This window comes from Hibiscus syriacus, unplaced genomic scaffold, assembly GCF_006381635.1.
Source record: "Hibiscus syriacus cultivar Baekdansim isolate YM2019G1 unplaced genomic scaffold, ASM638163v2 tig00117021_pilon, whole genome shotgun sequence".
Classification (NCBI taxonomy): domain Eukaryota; kingdom Viridiplantae; phylum Streptophyta; class Magnoliopsida; order Malvales; family Malvaceae; genus Hibiscus; species Hibiscus syriacus.
Window position 1 is genome coordinate 967,698 of NW_024063527.1, and position 22,612 is coordinate 990,309.

General features: G+C 34.3%; 1 protein-coding gene across 2 annotated transcripts; it reads right to left on the reverse strand.

Moving 5' to 3' along the window:
- Nucleotides 1–907: 907 nt before the first annotated feature.
- Nucleotides 908–17,518, reverse strand: LOC120195768 (mitotic spindle checkpoint protein MAD1-like). 2 transcript variants are annotated; one of them, XM_039197693.1, is made up of 16 exons: nt 17,216–17,518; nt 17,030–17,129; nt 16,002–16,120; nt 11,619–11,816; nt 11,439–11,531; nt 11,028–11,144; nt 10,259–10,506; nt 9,455–9,626; nt 8,582–8,692; nt 8,253–8,456; nt 7,124–7,286; nt 6,332–6,422; nt 5,548–5,617; nt 2,089–2,217; nt 1,787–1,825; nt 908–1,109 (listed from the first exon to the last, which is right to left on the reverse strand). In XM_039197693.1, exons 1-16 carry the CDS (start codon nt 17,402–17,404, stop codon nt 1,020–1,022), a joined length of 2,133 nt encoding a protein of 710 aa, XP_039053624.1. In that variant the 5' UTR covers nt 17,405–17,518; the 3' UTR covers nt 908–1,019. The 2 variants fall into 2 exon arrangements, with proteins under 2 accessions (XP_039053624.1, XP_039053623.1); XM_039197692.1 differs by having other exon boundaries at nt 16,002–16,162.
- Nucleotides 17,519–22,612: the final 5,094 nt, after the last annotated feature.

A 22,612-nucleotide genomic window follows, 5' to 3' on the forward strand; every position in this document is an offset into this window, starting at 1 on the left:
ACTATTCAATTTTTGCAAACAAATACATTTAATATATAATTAATATATTAAACTTATATTTTTAAATAATTTTGATAAGTATCATATTTGTTTATATAAATTATAATGTAATATAAAAAAATAATATTATGATCTCAAATAGACAAAGATATTAATTTTCAGTGTATAAGATCTGTTTTTTAATTACTTAAAGCTAGATATTATTTTAAATAATTACATTTTTACAATAATATTATTTTTCACCTCATAAAATTACAAAAAATCAATATATTGAATATTAAAAATATAAATAAAATAATTTTAAATACTCAAAATTAAACTCTGTGCATATTATTATTATGTTTATAATTTTGAGTAATGTTCAAAAAATAAAGGTTAAGGATCATTATAAAAAAATATTCATTATTCTAAGAGTATTCTTGTCCAAAGTACTGAAAATTATCTAATACCAAAGAATTTAAAGGTAATTGTATTCCCACCATTTTAACTAAAAAATGATACTATTGGGAATAGATCATTCTCAAGTAATAATCTTTTCCATGAGCCACACATGATCGTGTAATTTCAGAAAAGATTATCCCCTACGTAATGATCTTTTCCACAAACAAAACGTCGCTTACGGTTTAACATTTATGATCCTCAAGTAGAATATATGACAACACAAAAAACCTCGTTAATAAAGTATTTTGTTTCCACTCTCGGGAATAATAACCCTAAACAGATTCTCTACAAATTTAAAGTTCGGATTAACAGTATGTTTTAAATAACCCAGCGATTACCACACAATGCCAAACAATCGATAAAATCTTCCCCACTCTTCAGATTTGAAGTTAAGCAAAAATAAATTTTAAACAGTATGTTTTAATAGATCAATCAGACTATCAATATCTGATTTCATTGTCAAAACACTCATTCCAAGCATGAGAGTTTTAAATCCTCAATCAACATAAGTAATCAAGTGTTGACAATGATGCATACTATCCAAGGCATATTCTATCTTTTTTGGATTTAGATGTATCTTACGAAAGAGTTCTCCTGTTAAAAGATTCCACCGTAAGATTAGCAGTGAAAGCCGGAATCGAGTTCAACTTCCGAACAAATATATCGACCTGCCAAAAATACAAGCACACATTAACAGTTCATTATGACAATGGCACCAGGCCAATAAAGTGCATCAAATTCAACCAGAAAATTTTGAAATACAATTATGACGAGAAAATTTACTTAAAACAGTTGTAACTCAGGCTGAGAACCTTCCAGTTATAACTTTCTTATCCTGTCTATAGAGCCAAGCTATTCATGAGCTACTCTAGCTTAGATTATACATATCTTTAAGCTATTTCATGTTGAGCTTGGGCTCCAATTCCTAAAATAATAAGCTAAGTTTGAGGGGCTTTTTTTTAAAGTCGGGGGTGAATAAAAGGTAATATGTATTAAAAGATTCTCAACCATTTGATATTGAACACTCATATCCTTGCATACAAGGAATAACAACAATTCCTTAACCAATGAGGTCGTTTGGTTCGTGCAAGTTTGAGGTTTTTAATACAAAGGTTTGATTATAAACCCAATAGGGGACAGTGGTAAATAATACTTCTCCAGTCATGTCACTTTTCCCCTATTGCCAATCTTTCTAACACTTGACTCAAAAACATTTACTAGACAAGGCAAAACCATAAAGCCCACTTCTGCAAACGTGTTCACTAGTTCCTTTCATTTCTTATTCTGGTTTTCCAATAGCCAGCACAGCACACATCAAAGAGATGAAAAAGCTTACAATTATTACCTGATGAGATATTTCACGCTGCACGGTATAATTATTTTCCTGTTGGATCATAAAGCAACATTAGTTTAATTTTTTTCTTGGTTCTATTATTCTATAGTCAATTTAAATAGAATAATGGAAATGCATTTGCACGGCCTCTGGAAATTCAAATGCATGTTTACCCCTTTATTGTCCCAATCAATCCTTAAAAGATATTTTCATGGTAAAGTGGAAAGTGATTTTCCTTTTAGGAAACTACGAAATAAAACTATTTAGTATTCATATTTTGCTCTGAAACCCAAATATTCAACAACTCAACTTACCAAAATATTGGTATTTCCAGATTCATACTCAAATTCAAGCTTCTCGTCATCATTTTGTGCATAAATTGATTGGAGGGTAAAACGGGTCACAGGGATTCCATTAGGACGCTGGTGCTCATCCATTACAATCTGCCACAAAAATCATTAACTGAAAACCATGAAGTAGTGTGATGCATAAAAACACAGCACAAATTAGGGGAAAATAATTTATTTATTTTTGGATAAAAATGGGAGGCCTCGTTAAAAACCCCTTCATAACCATCGAGCTACAAAATAGCTCAACGGACATTGGAAGGAGGAAAAGAGTACCTCAAAGATTTTATTGCTAAAAAACCAAGTACACCAAGAATACAAAAACATCCAATTACAACCAGAAAACACCCAAAAAATGAAACCTAACCCCATTACAAAAACCATAAAACATAAAATTAACCTATCCCTAACTTAGCAAACTCATCCGCTTCCTAATTAGGAGGAAATAATTGAGGTTTACAACCTTCCACATTATAAATGAAACTAAAATAAATGAGGTTTACAGCCTTCAAAAATAAAAACTACTTAATGACCATCTTTTACAATTTAACTGAACAAAAATTTGTATGCTACTTCAGTTACTAATAATATTGGATTTAGTATGGAGATTTCGAAACATTACAACACACATTTTAATCCCCTTGGTTCTCTAGTATTTGCTACCTTTTAGTTCCATTACATCTCCTAAATTACCATTTGATCTCTAGTGCATCCCTATTTCCCATTCGTGTTCCACATCAATTTCATAGCAACGCAAGCCAATCTAAGCTTCCAGGACTCGATCCTTTGTTACTGTCACCAATACCAATAATGCCCTTTCAATGTTCTAAAAATTAATTTCTCTATGTTCTATGTAGATTTCATCATCGCATTAAACACGTTCTTTCTCCTTTTTTCCCAATATTAAGCTTATAAATTTGTGGCAACACTGCTTACGGGTCTATGACAACGACAAAGTAATCAACCTTTGCTGTGGAAAATTATAACACCGCAGAAACTCGGTTTCAGCAATACAGTTTTGGCTGAGTTGAATCAACTTTTCTTCTTTCCCTTCATGTTATTAATGTATTGTTAGGGAGATTAGATCCTTGGTTTTAGCTAAAGATGTCATATGTAGGCTGATTGTTAGAAATGCTAATTGGGAAGCTGATGAATAGGCTAAAAAAGGGATTGGGTGAGGTGAGGATAGGGATTTTTGAGAGTGGGGTTAGCAATGTTTCTGGTTGTAATGTTAGGTATTTAAACCCCTATTATAATAAAACTTGAGGCACTCTTTTCCTCATTCCGCTGATTGTTTGTTTTCCTTTTGGGGAATGGACAGTTAAGAAGGGGTTTTTTAATGAGGCCTCCTATTCTTGTCAAAAAAAGCTTTGGCTGAGTTGAAGCATCCCATGTCAAGGTTTATGAGCATTGTCCTTCTCTTGTTTTCGAATTAGATTTCACGGATGAGCTTATAGCATAAACTTGAATGGGGACTTGTTTCTTTCTTTAGTTTTTGAGACTTGAGTGTTTGCACCCTTTGAAGACCAAATTTTCCAGGATGTTTTCTTTGTCGGTTAAAAAGGATGGGTTCATTGCAGAATTTAAAAATGTTAGCAATGGGAGGTGGAGTTGGGACATTCACTTGAGGAGAAATTTGATGGATAGTGAAATTGATCAATGGATTGAACTGATGTCGTTGTTGGATTCATTTCAACCTGGATTAGAGACTAAAGACTGTTTCATTTGGAAAGGAAATGGTGAGGGTGTGTTTTCGGTTAAGTCATGTAGTAGCCTAATTTCCAGCTTGTCCGAACCAGATTTGTCATGGTCAAAGATTGTTTGGAGTGGGTTATTACCTCCCAAAGTTGAGGTTTTTCTTTGGCAGGTGGTACATCAGAAGCTGGCTGTTAAGACTAATTTATTGAGTAGGGGTGTCCAAGGAATTCAAGATTCTCTATGCACGTTTTGTGGTTTGGAGCAGGAGTCGGTTAATCATTTGCTCTTTTCGTGTCAAACTGTGTGGGAAATTTGGATGCGCATCCTTCGAATGTGGAATTTATTTTCTGTTTTTCCAGATAATCCTAAAGGTTTTCTGCTATCATGGTTTGAGTTAAATCCAAATTCTGATATTTGGAAACTTATTCCGGGTGCTGTTTTGTGGACTGTTTGGAATTGCAGGAATCATATTGTGTTTGAGAATGGTAGACTGGATAAGGCTAATCTTTTCTTCTTGGTTAAGTATAGGGTGGCTTCTTGGTTCTTGGCTAAATTCAATGATCTAAATATCCAAGTTGACTGTCTGGTGGGTGATTTAACCTTGGCAGATTATAACCGTGCCCCTCCAAAATTGAGAATGAATAAGCCAAAGTGGTGTCCACCACCTACGGGTTTCTTTAAAATGAATGTGGATGGGGCTGTAAATTTTGATTGGAGGTGTAGTGGTATTGGGGGTGTACTCCGGGATGCTGAAAATAATAGGTTGAGTTCTTTCTCAAGAGCGACTGGTCCAGGCCCCCCGATCCTAACAGAGATTCTTGCGATCCAAGAAGGCTTAAACTTGTTTATTAATTCAGAGTGGAGGGATAAGGGGAGTCTGATTTTAGAGAGTGATTCATCTACTGCTTTAAAGTGGATAAATAACCCGCAGACTAGTCCGGTTCACTATGCTGATTTGGTTAGAGCTATTCAGAAGACTATTTTGCAATTCAATGTTATAACTACCCTGGTTAAGAGATGTACTAATGATGAAGCTGATGGCTTAGCAAAATCTGGTATAGGATAGTGTCAGGAGTCGTTTTTGTTTCTGTTATTTAGGAGTCCTGTTTTGGGTGTTTGTACGGGAACCTATGTACTCTATCTATTCTGTTTCTGGTTGTAATCCTAATTTCTGGTAATAAAATTTAGGCACTCTTTTCCTCCTTCCTATGACTATTGAGTTTTTCGGAACTTGATGGTTATGAAGGGGTTTTTTAATGAGGCCACATTCTTATCCAAAAAAAAATATTATAGTTCTAGACAAATCTATAATTTAACTTTCATATATTGCATTTTGCCTTTTAGTTAGGTTTTTGCAACAAGCGTATAAACACCTAAACTATATTAGTTTGTGGTTGCTTTGGATTATCAGTTGTCGAGATATTGGTATACTATTGAGATTTTTCTTCCTCTTCATTCTCTCCAGCTTCTCTCCACTCTATATCTATTATTTCTCCCCTTTTATTTCCTAACCTTCATCTAATTTACTCCTGTTTTCACTCCCTGTTCAAATCAATATCCCACACTTCTCGGGGATTGTTTTGTGTCATCACATGGCACAGAAGTTTGAACAATAAAAACAAATATAACCGACCAAACAAGAGTTCAGTGTATTAATAGATTTTTAGACATAGCAAGAGTAAAAGATAGCTTAAGAAATACTAAAATGTAAAATACAACACATCATACCTTGTAACCAAAGAGCTCACAACATGCCCTTCTAAAAACCGAAATTCTATCCGCAAAAACAGTCTTGTATCTGTTTCAAGTGTGCATTTCGAATACATCAGCAATCACAAATCAAAATCATGAACAATACATATAAAGGGATAAATATGAAATTATACATGACCTTTGATTCAATATGCAACGCTTTTTTTTTTTATAGAAGATTAGGCCTCATTAAAAACCCCTTCATATCCTACATGTTACATTAATAACATGAAGGACATAGGAAGGAGGAAAAGAGTGCCTCTGAATTTTATTAATCTGAACAATAATACACAATCAGTCCCTAACCACTAACTGCTTACAACATAACACTTATTACATAACACTTAAACCATAACATCCTTCAGAAATACAAACAAAACACCTTAAGAACTGCAACTCATAACCCATTAATCAACCTATACCAGCTTTGGCTAACTCATCCTTAAATATAAGCTTCGATTTTGGTTCAATTGCATGCATGAAATTTGATTTGATATAATTGTTCACATTTTGAGGAACAAAAAAATCCAATTATTTTCATGTTAGGAAAACAAAATTATTTGTATATGCAATAAGCAAACTTAAAATAATGACATTTGGTAAAAGTGTTGGTGGTTTTCAAAAATTGAATTAAATCGAAGTTTCAATTACATAATTGAACAAAATCAAAGTTTATATATTGCATTGCACATTCAATTAAAGTTCATGTATACTTCTGTGATTCATCCTTAAATATAACAACAATGCTTCCACCACTTACCTCTCTTCACGTTTTTCAAGTGTCGCGATTTGTTCTTTCAATTTCATTATCTTCTCAGATATATACGAGTCAACCAACTTCCCAGTATCACCTATACAATTAACTAGTCAGAGTACAGATAACCTCATGCCAATGCTGTATTCAAAACGGTTGGCAATTTGGATCAGTAAATCACTCCCACAATCAAACTCAAACTCAACAGACACCATATCAGAGTTTGTTAGTAAATCCAACAAATGTAGACACAATCAATTACAACGATATAACATGGAAGTCTGATACTTGGATAACCTAAATAGATACAAGTTTTACTGAAATAGAAAGAAACCAAAGAGACAAAGGTTCCATCATGAACTATTAATTCCACAAATCAATTTTGACATAGAAAATAAGAAATCAGGGGAACTTTAAAAATAAAAAAATAAATAAAATGAAAGAGTTCAAATACTTATAAAAGTAGACTTGGTAATACAGGAAATGACATGATTCTATGATACGAACATGAAATGGAAAAATATCTAAAACACCACATAACATGAAAACTAAACAAGAACACATGAATACATGAACGTGGCAGAATATATCTGACACAAATTATTAATCTAACAAAAGTAACAAACATAGAATACTTCAACACAATTATGATGCAAGGAAATGCACAAACACATCATTAATATATGAATTTCCATGTCTATATAAAAGTTTGTAACAAGGACCGCAAGAAAGAAATAAAAACACCGAACCTTTATTCTGAATCTATTTATTTTGCAATCAAAGAACAATGTACTCTACCTGACTGATTTTTCAATTCCTCAAGAGCTTGTAACTTCTCCTTTGTCTTTTGTAACTCAGTTTGTAATGCCTCAATAGTTTGTTTTGACTCATTATCAACAGCAAGAGTATTTACCATTCGTAGAACTTTTGTATTTGCAGATGAATAATCCCCATGACCAAGCTATGGAAAGAAATCACATTGTTATTACTTGTCAAGGACAAAAGACAAACCAAGCATCTTAAACATTTCTCTCTATTGGCCCTACAGATGGTTCAATAATGCATAACTTAATTTAGTTTAGCTAAATTATGCATTTCTGCACTGAATAGAAATTAAATTAAAACTGTTTTGTGTTGAATTCTGCAAAATCTCTCATTAATATCGTCAAATGATAACCACCTAAAATGTTTTAATCAAGTAGAACTCTCTTACTATTACGAACAGCGAAAAGGACTAATTCCAGTTAAATAACATACATGGTTTTTCATAAACATGCATGACTTTTTATCACCTTGCGGTTGCATATGAGAAAATTGGTAGTCAATCTTGCTACATTGGCAAGCAACTATAAGTTAAGAATATTAAAATAAAAGAATTAAAAGTAAATTTGGTTCTGAACAAAGAGAGGATAGAGAAATAAATAAACAAATATATTGAAAGATGGTAAAGAGATAGATAAATATATAAATATAGAGAGAGAGAAAGGTTTCCAAAGCCAAAAGGAGGGTTTGCAACATAAGTTCTTACACCTGCTAAGAATAACGGCAAACCTCACAAAGATTATACAGAGGAAACAAGTCCAAGCTATAAGATGTGACTCACTTCTGTTCACAAGAAAACCAATTTCAATACTCATTATCTTAACAGACTACTTGCTATCTAAATATCACTAGGTAAGTATTTACAGACCATGCGACCAAAAATGCCCAAATGGTTCCATATACATTTAAAAATGAATCATAAATGAACAAAATAAATCTCCAACAATCTATTCCTTCAATAAGCATGATATTGTCCAAACTCTCAAAAAAAAACCAAGCAAAGCATCAGAAATTATTACAAAAAAAAAATCAAAACAGCAACAAACAAAGTCACAACTATATTTGATTAGTAATGGTTCCTGGAATCAATTAGAAATGTTAGTACCTTCGATTCCAGCAGTGAAATCTCTGAACGAAGTCGATCACTCTCCCTTTCTAGTGATTTTATTCTTCTTGCTTCATTATTTAGCCTATCATGGAGCAATTTGATCTCATTCTGTTGACGATCATTAATTTCTTTTTGTTCACGTAAATTCCTCTCTAATTCTTTGATACAGGATTCCTTCTTTACTAGAGATGATTCAAGCTCCTGGACATCAAAACCAAGGGACAACAAATAAAAAACAATGAGAAAAGACAACACATTTAGGTGTAAGGGACACTTTGTACACATATTTTGGCTTTAAGTAATGAAACAGCATAGAATTTCATAACCTGAACAACAGTTCCACTGGTCATTTCATCACCCGCTTCTTCATTCTTATGCCTCTTTGAATCATTAATAACATTTCTCAACTTATCTCTCTCTTCATTAACCATAGAAAGCTGCAATATAACAGTCCGCCTTTTAAAATAAAAAAAAATGACCGAAGATTATAGACAAAGAAATAGGATACAAGGACACATTCATCAGCCCAGGTCTTTGTTAACATCGACAGGTACAACCAAGAAGTAAATCAACACAATTCTGTTTAGAATCATTTGTTAAATTTCAACCATTCATACATGTATAAATGTTGATATGCTATCCTGGTTCAATTATTCATGATCTGCCATATTTTCTTAATTAAAAATGTTTATTTTTGCATGTCACTGATATTCTTTAGTTTCCTGATATCTGCAAAGGAGGAAGTTAAATAATTTCACAGTTATAAAACATGACCAGAAAATCAATCTTCAGGAAAAACGTTATATTAAATAGTGAAGTTACAAAGCCTTGCTTATGGCCTGAGAAAACCAAAAATTGTATGCATTAACTACTCTAATTGTTTTAAGGAAAGAAAGAGTAAACCAATGGAACTCATGGATTCTACCCTATCTTTCCCCCCACTCAAAAAGGAAAAATAAGTAAAAATTAACTATAAAAGACTTGATCCCTTCATGTCCATGTTACCTTTACTTGCTTCCAGGAGAAAAACAAAGTGAACCTCATGGAGGTTAAACCCCAAGAAAGTAAGGTATTTACAATGGTCCCCAATTACAAACTAATCTCTCTCATGTTCCACCATGTTGTGCAAACTATTAGAAACCAATGAAAATAAAAAGAATTGTACCATCTTGAAAATGTCTACTGCATATAACACTTACCATGAGTTCAGTCCGCTTGACCTCTGATTTTAAGACTTCTGCCTTCTCTTTGGCCAACGCAGCATCAGCTTCAGCATTCTGTTTAGCAAGTTCTGTGGCATCCAGTCTTACCTCAATTTGCTTCAAGCGTGCATTTGCCTCTCCTATCTTAATTGTACTGTCAATCACTTCCCTGCATGGAAAAGAGATCTCAACTTAAGCAAAGAAGACGTAACAAATAAAACAAGAACCAAAAATATCTTAATTGACAGAGTATTCAAGCGTGCATGCAGAAAGTGGCATGATTACATAATATTTAAGAACATTCAAGAATGCATAAGCAATTATTTCAATATATCATTCAACAAGAAACTACAATGATATAAATAAAACCCTGTCAGATCATTCCAAAATGAAAAGCATGGAAGATAATAAACAAATCATTTCAGGGAAAAATATCATAGTAATAACAATTTCTTAAGAATGGGCAACTGACTGACTGGAAAGGACAAAACCAAGTGATTCAAACCAGGACCGGAAAAAAAATGAAGGCAGAGGAAGCTATAAAGTTGCAAATGATTCTTAGAACAAGCTTTGACTCACCCTAGAATTTTCCTCACTTCAGAAATCAAAGACTTAATAATAAATAAACTACAAACAAACACTCCATTTCTTTCCCACAGCAGCACCTACATATTGGCATTCAAACTGTAGAGGGTGCAAAGGAAACCCACCGACAGTTTTGTCATTGTTTTTGAACTTTTAGCTAATAAGATGGACCAAAACAGTTAAACCAATAGAATACAAAATAAGCTGATAACATACTTTTGTAATGTTGCAAACTTGACAGGTACATCTTCAGGACATGACACATCAGGTATGTCCTTCGTAATCAGTTTCCACAATAACAACTCATTCTCCAAGTTGACCAAACTTATCTGTTGTTCTTGCAACTTGGATAGCTCTGATTCCACCCTCTCCCTGCGGCCCTTCTCTTCCAGTAATTTTGCCTTCAATAACTCAATGTCCTCGTGAGATGATTTCAACTTTCTTGCCTCTCGTACTTCAGACTCCTGATAAGAACCAAGAATCAAAGGCAGAAGTGAATGAATTCATGAAAAACAGGCATATAAAGGGGGAGAAATGAGCCAGACAGGAATTAAGACTGTCTTCCAAAAGCATTGACTTAAATAAGCAGTCAGATCAAAACTTTAGAAACATAGCTCATATTCATACCCACCAAAGCATCAGCAGGAAAGAAAAAAGGAGATAACAAAGTTTATGCAAATAGTTGACTAACAGGTCAAATAGAAAATATAAATGTACCACAACCAGGCACTGAAAGCAGTTTCCTCTACTCATGCAAATGATCATTGGACAAGAAGAAATTTGCGGAATTTCTCAGATTGCTTCATGGAGATACAGATGCGTGTTTTGGAATGTGAGAAGGCAAACCACTCAATATATTAAAAAATCAGCAGTGTGGGCATTTTGACATGTACATAAATAACAAAACTTCTAATATTATAATTTTACAGATGATAAGAGAATTTAAATGACAGCTATCATACAAAAAGAAAAAGAAAAAACTTACATAGTTTCTAAGCTCCTCTTGCAAATGTTTTATCAAAATATTGCTCTCAGAAGAAGAAACTTCTTGAAAGGTGAAACTTGAGAACTTCTTCTCTACTTCACTCTTTTGGTTCAAGCACTGCAAAACCACAAAATGGGCAAATGTTAACAATTTAATAAAAAAATCATCTAAACTACATCCTGCAGGATATGAACAGTTTGCATCTTAAATAAAAAAACTTCAAGAGTCAGTCAGACATTCAACAATAAAACCAGAAATCCCAAGTAATTCATCAAAACTCAAACAAAACAAAGAAGTTAAAGTGGATATGACAATAGGAAAAAAACCAAGTGTTAAAGTTGAAAGAGGATTAGTGGCATTGGTCTGCAATCAAAATCAAGTACAAAAAACAATATGCATGCAAAGAAATACCTCATTAAGATGTTTCTTAAGATCCTCAAGCTGCTCTTTCAAAAGCTCTGATTCCTTCTCAGCATTATTAGCTCTAAATTCCATTCTTTCAAGCTACAACCAAACAAAGTATGCATTAGACTAACATAAATGCTAATTTATGTTTTTTCATCAACTAAATAAAGAAGTTTAGGTAATCACATCAGCACTTATTCTGGAAATAGAAAGCTTTGATTCTCCTTTAAGCAGAGCAAGCTCATTGTGAAGTCGTTTTTTCTCCGTTTCTATGCTTTGAGAAAATTGGTTAAGTTTACCCTCCAAATCAGCTGCTTTCTCTTCAGCAGACACTGAAGAGAACTCAGCTTTTTTGCGAAGGTTCATCTCATTTTGCAGCTTCCCCTATTATAAAACATAATATAATGGTGAGCAAAGAAAAGCATGTCTTTTACATAGCAAAAGAATAAGCATAAACCATTTTTGAAAACGTGAGTGCCAACAACAACATTTCATGCAATCAAGTGCAGGAAGATACTAATGCAGCAATACGAAAATTTTCAAAATCTTAGAAAAGGAATTGCTGAGACAGGCCAATCGAAACTATCACATACAAACAATGGCTTTGCTTAGAGCATTAACAACACGCTCTAGAATCCAATTATGACACGAGAACCAATTAACATATGATCAACTCATCTATGATCCAAATATACAATCAAGAAGATAAACATGTTACCAAGGTTGTCAAGGTGTGGGCCTAGGTGTTGAGTCTTAGCTTCAAATAACAAAAGCTCCTTATACCCCTTCAGGCCAAACACGTTTGACCAAACACGCGTTTAGAGCATGTATGCGTGCTTTTTTGTAAGGCTAGGGTTATAAATGAACTATGCATTTGATGACAAAACATGAACAACGAGAGATGAAAAGGATGACTGAAAGCATCAACCAATTGAGTAATATGATGCATCAATTGTCGTTGCAAATACAAGAATTGATGGCTTTCAACCAGAATTGTCGAAGATTAAAAGGAATTGACGAAGTAAACAACAATTCCAATCAAACAAGAAGTCAACCAACTACACAAGAGAACAAGACTGAGTCAACAGGTGGGCAAGGCATTGTGCCATAGTGTACAAAGTTAGGTTTTCCAACTTTGGTATAGAAGATCCTTTGATTTGGCCACACAACTGTGAAAAGAAAAGAAAAAATCAAACCAGAAAACAACTGAGGTAGACAAAGTGGGTTTAGCAGCTTTACACATGATAGAAGAAGCACAACTATGGTACTACCAAATGGAACTAGGACCAGATCTCTAATGGGAGGGGTTCAAAATTTCAAGGAACATCATAATCTCAAGTTTGGGCCACAATTGCACGACAATCCTCTAGGAGAGTTGATCAATCTTTAAAGTTGAATGGCACATATAAGTTAAATGGTGTTATCCCACATATTATCCTAAAATGTGAAAACTAATATGTAAAATTTCCTTTTGGTCCCATTTTATCACTTTTCTTAAATATTGAGAAGTATAGAGTTCCATAGTATCACCTGTGTAGCTATTAATTTAGGATATAATGTGCTATCCATATAGTTTTTTATTAGCACATATTAGTTAAATGGTTTCATCCAATTTAGCCGCATCTTTTTGTTGTACCAAAATTTCAAATTTCCACGAGCCCAGGTGCTATTGAAAATTATTCTCTCCTCCGACACCCGTTGTCCGCTGCCGCTGACCACCACCCGTCGTCGCTGTCAGCCGTCCGCCGTCACACTCCGACCACAGTTTTTTCCTATGAAGATCGCCGGCTCTCGGTGTTTTCAAATCTGGCCTTAGATTTGCGATTGAGACTTTCAATCGACGCAGATCTTCAAGAAGTCCACTGCCGATTTACGCCGCTTTCCGCCTTCCGTGCTTGTCATCGTCTCACCTCCGAACTCGGCATCTTATCGCAACCATAACCCGCGTTTCCTATCGTCGAGAATGATTGCACTTTGTAGTGGAAGTTTCGATCTAACCATGGCACCCCAACCCCCGTCTCAGCCCAGGCAACCTCGAAGGTCTGTTGCAACAGACGCGGTCGTTGCATCATACAGTGAAAGTTTTGATCTAACCATGGCACCCCAACCCCTGTCTCAGCCCAGGCGACCTCGAAGGTCTGCTGCAACAGACGCAGTGGATGCTCGAAGGTCTGCTAAAACAGACGCGGTCGTTGCATTTTGCAGTGAAAGTTTCGATCTAACCATGGCAAACCAACCCCCGTCTCAGCCCAGGCGACCTCGAAGGTCTGCTGAAACAGACACGGTGGATGCTCAAAGGTCTGTTGCATCAGACGCAGTGGTTGCATCCTCTGCGGGTCACCGTTCTGTTCCTCCTTTAACGTCTAGGATTTCATCACTCCCTCTTGAACCATATTTTTGTGGTGTTTCTGTTGATATTCCTCTTCATTCTGCCAAGGATTTAGAAGCGAGAGTGGAGGAACTCAAAGCACAAGTGGTTGATTCGCTATGCAACAATTGAAGAAGCCAGGATTGCGATTTCAAAGATGAATGGTAATCATATTTACGGCAGCAAACTTAGAGTCTCTTTGGCTAAGTATAAACCCCGACAATCATTTTGGTGAAAGTCCTCGACAGTTGTTCGCTGTAAGTCTGGGATGGAAGATATTTCGGGAATTAAATTCTCTGAAGTTGATGGCGTAGTGGACGAAGATAAATTACACGTGCTGAGTAATTGTCTGGTGTGGTGGGGTGGTGTACGAACTTTATTAAAATTGGTAATCTTGCTAACCAAATTCAAGCCAAAGGACTAGCTGGTTTCACGATAATGAGGGTTGCTGGAAATATAGTTCTAATGGTTTTTGAAGACTCTGATTCGTTGAGAATCGTGAAGGATGATTATCTAGAGACTCTTGCATAATAGTTTTCCAGAGTGGAAACTTGGTCCGAGAGCCTAGTGGTGGAGTGTCGTCGCGTGTGGCTAGTTTGCGAAGGTATTCCTTTTCACGCTTGGAATTGGGATACTTTCAAAAACATTGCAACAAAGTGGGGCATATTATTAGCAATCGACAACAATTGTGAGTTTCCATTGTCTTTTGATCGGGCTAAAATCCAAATACTCACAAAGGCTCAAGGGAGAATTGATGAGTTGTTGGAGTTGAAGGTTGGTGATAATTTATTCAAGATTATGGTGCATGAAGTTGATCCTTCCTTCAAACCTAACTCTTGGGTCCCCGAAGATTGCGATATTTCAGTAAAACTTGTTCCTTCTATTGGATCTTAATTGTTCGGCAGCTGTATTCAGAGGCGTTTTATTTTAATTTTTGGTTGTAATGTTGGTTTGTATTGCATTAGGTGTTGTTAGACGGGTAAATAGGACAACCAATTTAGAGGTTGATGTCTTAGCTAAAGAATGAATTGGCTGAACTAGTGTTGCTATTTATGGGTGGTTTAAGGTTGTTTTCTGTTCATTGGTTTCTTTTATAGGTGTTTATCAGGTTGTATCTTTTGTAATTTCTTATGTGCAATAAAATCCTAAGGCACTCTTTTCATCCTTCCCTTGATTAAGGAGCTACTCTACAAGCTCCATTAATCAAGAAGGATAAAATCCTAAGGCTCCATTAATCAAGAAGGGGATTTTTAACGAGGCTTGAAATTCTTATAAAAAAAAAAGAAAGCACATATTGCCAACAAAAGGAAAATAACTTTTTTACATGTTGTGTAGATAAATTTTCCCACTCTTTAAAGTTTATTATAATAATTATATATCTAAAACTTATTATATATATATATATGTTAAATGGTGTTATCCCACATCTATTAAGTGTTGGGAATTTTGTGGTCTTGGTTATAGGTTGGGTACTCGATATCATATCAAAGGCTAGGTGTATTTTGAAGTTTTTGCCTAACCACATGTGAGGTAACGACCCCAAATGAGGTTGCCCATGTGTAGACCCTTTGTTAAGCGGCACATGAGGAGCTTTAAGTAGTATTATCCCACATCTTTTACGTGTTGGATTTCATATGGTCTTACATTAGGTCCCTTCATCTATTAACAAATGGTTTTATTTGCACCTTATTTCACTAGATGAAATTGTGAATACTATTTGGAGGAATTTGTCGGAGGTGATTTTTATAGTGGGTGGAGTCTTGCATCATAATTCTTGGCAATTGAAGTACGGATCCCGTTGGCCTATGCTTTAAATATGGCTCTAAAATTTCTTGGGAAGCCGAGTTCATCATCATATAAAGCAAGAAACTAAAGCACCAGCTCTTCCGTCAAACAATAATAAGGATTTTGAATAGCACATTTTAGGACAATATGTTGTAAAACAAAGGGTATCAAAGATTTGTTTGGTAACTTGTTGGCACAATTTGTAACTAAGAAGACAAATTAAACCAGAATCACAGTTAGCAGTGCTGCAGTGGTATCATAACTTACTTTACTTTAAGATAGCTGATGCATTTTAGTGGTTGTATATGTTCTAAAAGACTTCTTTGTGTATGTTATTCATGATTTAAGCACAAGGTAATTCAACATGCAAAGCGGAAAGGATCTTTCTATCAATCTCGTAAAATAAAAAATGGTACCTTAAGCTCATTGTTTGTTTCTAACTGCTTTCTGAATCTTTCCTGTGAATCATCGACTTCCTTCAAGAGCTGGTCATGCAGCATCTGTTCACGTCCTTTTGCAGCAGCTAGCTCTTGTTCTGCATAAAGGAATTGATCCCTGAACTTTTTCCTTTCCGCTTCTGCAAATATTGCAATTATATAGGTGTAAAATTATGGAAAAGTATTACACACAGCTTTAAAGGACTCAACATTAATGGGGGCAACTACTGCATCATGCATGATCTTATATGAAGTAATCAAACACCAACAATATACACCAAAGCAAGAAATTCTGAAGCAACATCTATATAAGATTTGAACAAAAAATTAGTAGATGAACCTGAGCAAAATCTATTTGCTTGTTATTCATATGAAATTTCAGATCACAGCTTTGAAGTTCATCATGTCAATATTAGTGGGGCCAATTAATGATAGTTATTCGTGATTAAGATTAATAAAGTTTAGTTAAGCATCTATTTTAAGGTGTTCAAAACCTTACCCAACCTCAAAAGCTTTCCACTTTCCCCACAGGGGAACCCTATAAGCTTTCGGCGCTAAAGAACAGGGAAAGGAGAACATAATTTTTTTTAAGATTAAGGTACCATTTGGTTCTTTGTTTTACTATCTGTGTGTTATTCGTTGAAGCAAGATAGACAGCGTTTGGACATTTCATAGTTGAAATGTTGTGTTTCTTTCCTGTACAAAATGAAAGCATGGTTTTACTATGGTATTGATAACTATGTGAGAATTGGTATTTCATATCAATTATTTGTTTACTTTTAATTAATTACAATTTATCTGTCCAGCGATACCTTATCATAGAAAGCAAAACACAAACAAATAAATGATGAGTCAACACACACGGAAAGCCCTACTGGAAATTAACAACAGCGGTTGATCAAAACTAAGGCATCAGCCATTAGGGAAACACGCACAAAATTTCAATAACGATACAAATATAATTACACAAAACAAATATAAAAGACTGAAGTGTAGATATAATCTACCGGCTTTGGAGAGGCTTTCACTTAAAGCCTCTAGTTTGGACTGGTAATCACTAATTTGCTTCTCCGCATTGCTCAAGGCATCTAGAACATCTGCTTTGACCTACGAAAATTAACAATAACTTTAAGAAAGAAAAAAGCAAATTGGAATATGAATGCTGAGTGATGCATAAATTAACTCGAGACTACCATCTGTCGGCATTGATAAGTGCAGAGGAGGTGATCGGAGGGCTGGTTAGGCGACTCCGGCGGAGGCGCAGCCAGAGGATTGTCCTCATAGATGACGAGACGTCCCTCGGAGGCGACTAGAGGCGACGGACTATCGTGATGTATGGGTTCGGCTCTTTGCTTCTTTGGTGGTGGAGTCCTCAGTATCATATTGTGTCCACAAATTCAAATTTCTAGGGTTTCTCTCCCTCTCCCTCTCAACGATTCAAATCCAATTTGAAGGAAATCGCGCATATGTGTTTTCAAATTTCAGGCAATGACAAAGTGCTCGAATGTGCCCGGAATATGGGTTAATTCAACCAGACATTCTTAAACTATAATCTTAATTTTAAATTAGATAAAATAACTTTAGTGACCGAAAATGCCTTATAATATACGATTTTAATAAATTTTTTTGGTATTTGCGAAAATGACCAACAAATTCGCAACATTGAATTTTAAATTCGTAACTCGATTTCTAAATTCGCAAAGCGAATTTTGTTTTCGCAACTCGATTTTGAATTCGCAAAACGAATTTTAATTTCGCAACACAAATGTTTTGGGTATATAACTACGCAACAACAACAACTCATAACCTAAATCCCTAAATCGCAACTCATTCTATCTCTATCTATCACTCTCTCCAACGACATCTGTTTCTATATCCAACGACACCTTCCCATCTCTAATTTTTTTTTACATAAATTTATTTATATATAATTTTTCAATGATTTCTCTCCCAAATTATTAACTATCATCTTAGTAAATGTATGTTTTTCTCTAAGTTAATAATGATATGTAGTTTATAGCTCGTTTGTTTAGTAAATTAATTTACAATTTGTAGAATAAAATCATCTAATGTTGATCATGTTTGAATAGATTTGTGTTTTGGAAGGTCATTGGAGAATGTTCATGGTGTTTTACAATATATGCATTTACCCATGAATCTTCAACTAAAACTGTCATTAAAAAAGTTAACTTATGAAACTCTAATGTTACGTGTTGCAAAGAAATTGAATTTAGAGCCTATAAGTAGATTTAGGCTATCTTATCACAGAAAATGTAAAGTTTATTTGTTAACAGACAATGAAGATGTTGAATGATTCATTGCTTACATTAGTGTTTCGCAAGAAGATGATGTTACATTGTATGTTGTTAAACCTAGAAGTAGTGAAGTTGGGTCAGTAGCGGGTAGTAATCAACTAAGTTCTTTAACCCAGTTTATGATGCTCACAATGTACAATGTTGTTATCAACCTCAAAATTTAATGGTTCCACCACAATTTCATCACCATGAAATTTTTGTTTCACCACATTTCCAATACCGAACATGTAACATCCTCTATATCGGGTTAGTGATTAAATTGTGAAATTTAAAAATTCAGTGACCAAATTGGATAAATTGAAAAGTTCAAAGAATTAATTGAAATGTTTTGTGTAAGATCAATTAACAAAGAAGGAGGAACTAAAGGGGTAAATGAGTCTTTTAATAAGGGAAATAATTAAATATTAGTTGAGGATATTTTATACCCACGTGGAAGCTATTGGAGAGAACCAAAGTTTTCAGACTTCTCTTCTTCTTCATTATTCTTCTCCATCGTGAAGCCAAGCAAAAGGTGAGTTTTCTTGTTAATCAAATTCTTTATGAATTTAAGGTTTCTTATTGATCATTAATGATAACTAAGCTTAAGGAAAGCTTAGGTTATCTTAAAATCAAAAGATGATGGAGTTAGGAATGATTAAAGAAATGAAGTAGAAAAGTGAAATCTTGGAATAGAGTTCATAATAAGAATTAGAAGTGGGATTTGACTTGTCATCAAGCTAATTAAAGAATAGGAAGTATTAGAATTAAAATTAGAACATGTTGGAAGAGATTCTTAAATTTCATATGGAGGATTGGATTTCTAAGTTTTAGAAGTATTGAATGGATAATAATTAGTTTAAGTAAGTGTATGCAAGTTAGGGATATAAAATGAGGTGAATTATGAAGTGTTGAGAGGATTATAAAGAGATTTTCGTGCTCAAAATAACATTTCTGGGCTATGTGCATCGATGCACATTCAATGTGTACCGATGCATCAAGGATAAATCCCAAAAATTGTTCAAGGTGTATCGATGCACATGAAGTGCATCGATGTACTAATTTAAAATAAAAACATCGAATGCCATCAGTTTATCGATGCACAAGTAGTGCATCGATGCACCTCCTTAAATACAACATCGAATAGGATTTATGTATCGATGCATAGATAGTGCATCGATGTACCCATCAAGGGATGCATCGATACATGGTGTAGTGCATCGATGCATACCTTCATTAAAAGATGAAAATGTCTTTTTTTTACCCAAGAAATGATAGTTTAGAATATATTAATTAGTATAATGATAAGTATCAATGAATTACTATGTAGATACAAAGCCTAAACAAGTTCCAGAATAATTGCCCAGTAGGATCGATCGAGAAAATATAGGTGAGTGCATATACATAACATGATTATAATGATATAATTAGTTCTAGACTTGTGAGAAGTCTAGATTCAATACATTGATGCATGATTCATTTCATATTGTGAAGAATGATATGAATTCATACTGTATGCATTGTGTAGCATGTTTTAAATGAATATGTATGCAAAGTTATATGAGCAATGTGATGAAGGTAAGGAAATGATATGTCTATGTGATATATATTATGTAATTTGGGAAAAGCCCATGTTATGTAGATGAGAACTATATGTATAGTTGGCATGCCAAGAGTAGAGGGTCTACGCAGTCCTTCGAGACATATATGTATTCTTTGGAACATGTGTGAGGTCTTTTAAGACACATACTTGATCCTTGTCATATGTATATGATTCTTAAGGAACTATCTACGTGGTCCTTAGGATAATCTTATATGGCACTACGGTGCAATTCTACGCGGCACTTCAGTGTAATTCTACGTGGCACTTCGGTGCATTTATACGAGCTGTGGTGACAGCATAATGCATAACCTCACAATACTCATATACCTTAGGTTCTCAGTATGGTATCATGGGTCAATAATCTTATTAATACGAATTTATGAATCTTAATATATTACTTACAGGTAAGGATCATGGTGATATAAACTGTATGGTTAAGTATTTGATTTCATCTCATCCCATTTTATTATGGCATTTCCATTACATTTATTTGTTGCCATTATTATTATATTGCCTCACTAAGTCAATGACTTAGCGTGTGAGTGTCTCACACGTAGGATCTGAGAAAGTAGACGAGACAGGTTAAGCAGCTGGACAACACTACTCCTGCAACTATTAGATCAGAGGCAACTTAATCAGTAGGTCCTTTTGTTATGTAAATTAATGTTGGCATGTAATCAAAGGGTCAAGTTGTGTATGCTCTGAGTATTTTGATAAACTTGTATTAACATATGTATATTCTTATATTTTAATAATATAAGTTCAAATGTTTTATCGTTTGTTTAAGAGTATTATTTTGTTTAGTCAATGTGACATCCTGGACTCGTATCCGGGTCGGGTATGGGTTGAGGGTGTTACATTTAATGGTATCAGAGCTATGGTTTAGCCGATTCTAGGCATAAACAGAGTCTATATAGTCTTTAAATGGAATACATGCCAACAAATAGTGAAACTTCTGACCTGGTATAGTATGAGTATGTTGTTTTGCTAATAGAATAATGTGTTTATTTTATTAGATGTTCGGACATAATAGCTCCCGAAGTGAAGCGGGAGAAGATAGGTGTAACATCCTCCATACCGGGTTAGTGATCAAATTGTGAAATTTTAACAAGATTGGATAGATTGAAAAGTTTAAAGAATTGATGGAAATGTTTTATGTAGGATTAATTAGCAAGGAAGAGAAATAAAAGGGGCAAATGAGTCTTTTAACAAGGAAATAATTAAATCTTATTTGAGGATATTTATTCCCACGTGGAAGCTAGTGAGAAAGACCAAAAAGTTTCCAGATTTCTCTTCTTCTTCTTCACCGTGAAGACAAAGTTAGAGGTGAGTTTCTTGTTAATCAAATTCTTGATGAATTTAAGGTTGCTTATTGATCATTAGATGATAACTAAGCTTAAGAAAAACTTAGGTTATCTTAAAATCAAAAGATGTTGGAGTTTAGAAAGGATTAAAGAAAGGAAGTAGAAAAGTGAAATATTCGAATATAGTTCATAATAAGAATTAGAAGTGGATTTGACTTGTCATCAAGCTAATTAAAGGATATGAAGTGTCAGAATTCGATTTAGAACATGTTGGAAATTGAGTGAAATTCTTAAATTTTATATGGAGAATTGGATTTCTAAGTTTTAAAGGTATCGAATGGATAATAATTAGTTTAAGTAAGTGTATGCAAGTTAGGGATATAAAAGAAGGTGAAATATAAAGTGTAAAGAAGATTATAAAGAGATTTTCGTGCTTAAAATGACATTTGGGCTATGTGCATCGATGCACATTCAATGTGCACCGATGCATCAAGGATAAATCCCAGAAATTGTTCAAGGTGTATCGATGCACAGGAAATGCATTGATGCACTCTTTTAAAATACAAACATCGAATGCCATCAATGCATCGATGCATAAGGAGTGCATCGATTCACAATCTTAAATATAAACATCGAATAGGATTTATGCATCGATGCATGGTGTGGTGCATCGATGCATACCTTCATTAAAAGATGAAAATGACTTTTCTTTTAGCCCAAGAAATGATAGTTTAGAATACATTAATTAGTATACTGATTAGCATCAATGAATTACTCTGTAGATACCGAGCCTAAACAAGTTCCAGAATAATTATCTCGTAAGATCGATCGAGGAAAAAGAAAGGAAATATAGGTGAGTGCATATGCATAGCATATATATGTATTCTATTCAGTTCTAGACTTGTGATAAGTCTAGATTCAATATTTTGATACATGATCGCATTTCATATTATGATACATATCATGAACTCATGTTATATGCATTAAGTGACATAATATACAGGAAAGTTTATATAAGCTATGTGATAAAGTGATGGAACATGATATTTTTATGTGATAAAGGTATGGAAATTATATTTCTATACAATATAAATTATTGGAATGGTAGAAGCCCATGTTATGTAGATGAGAACTATAGGTATAGTTGGCATGCCAAGAGTAGAGGGTCTACGCGGTCCTTCGGGACATATATGTATTCTTTGGAACATGTGTGAGGTCTTTTAGACACATACTTGATCCTTGGCATATGTATATGATTCTTAAGGAAATTTTCTACGTGGTCCTTAGGGACAATCTTATATAGCACTACGGTGCAATTCTACGCGGTACTTCGGTGCAATTCTATGTGGCACTTCGGTGCGTTTATACGAGCTGTGGTGACAACATAGTGCA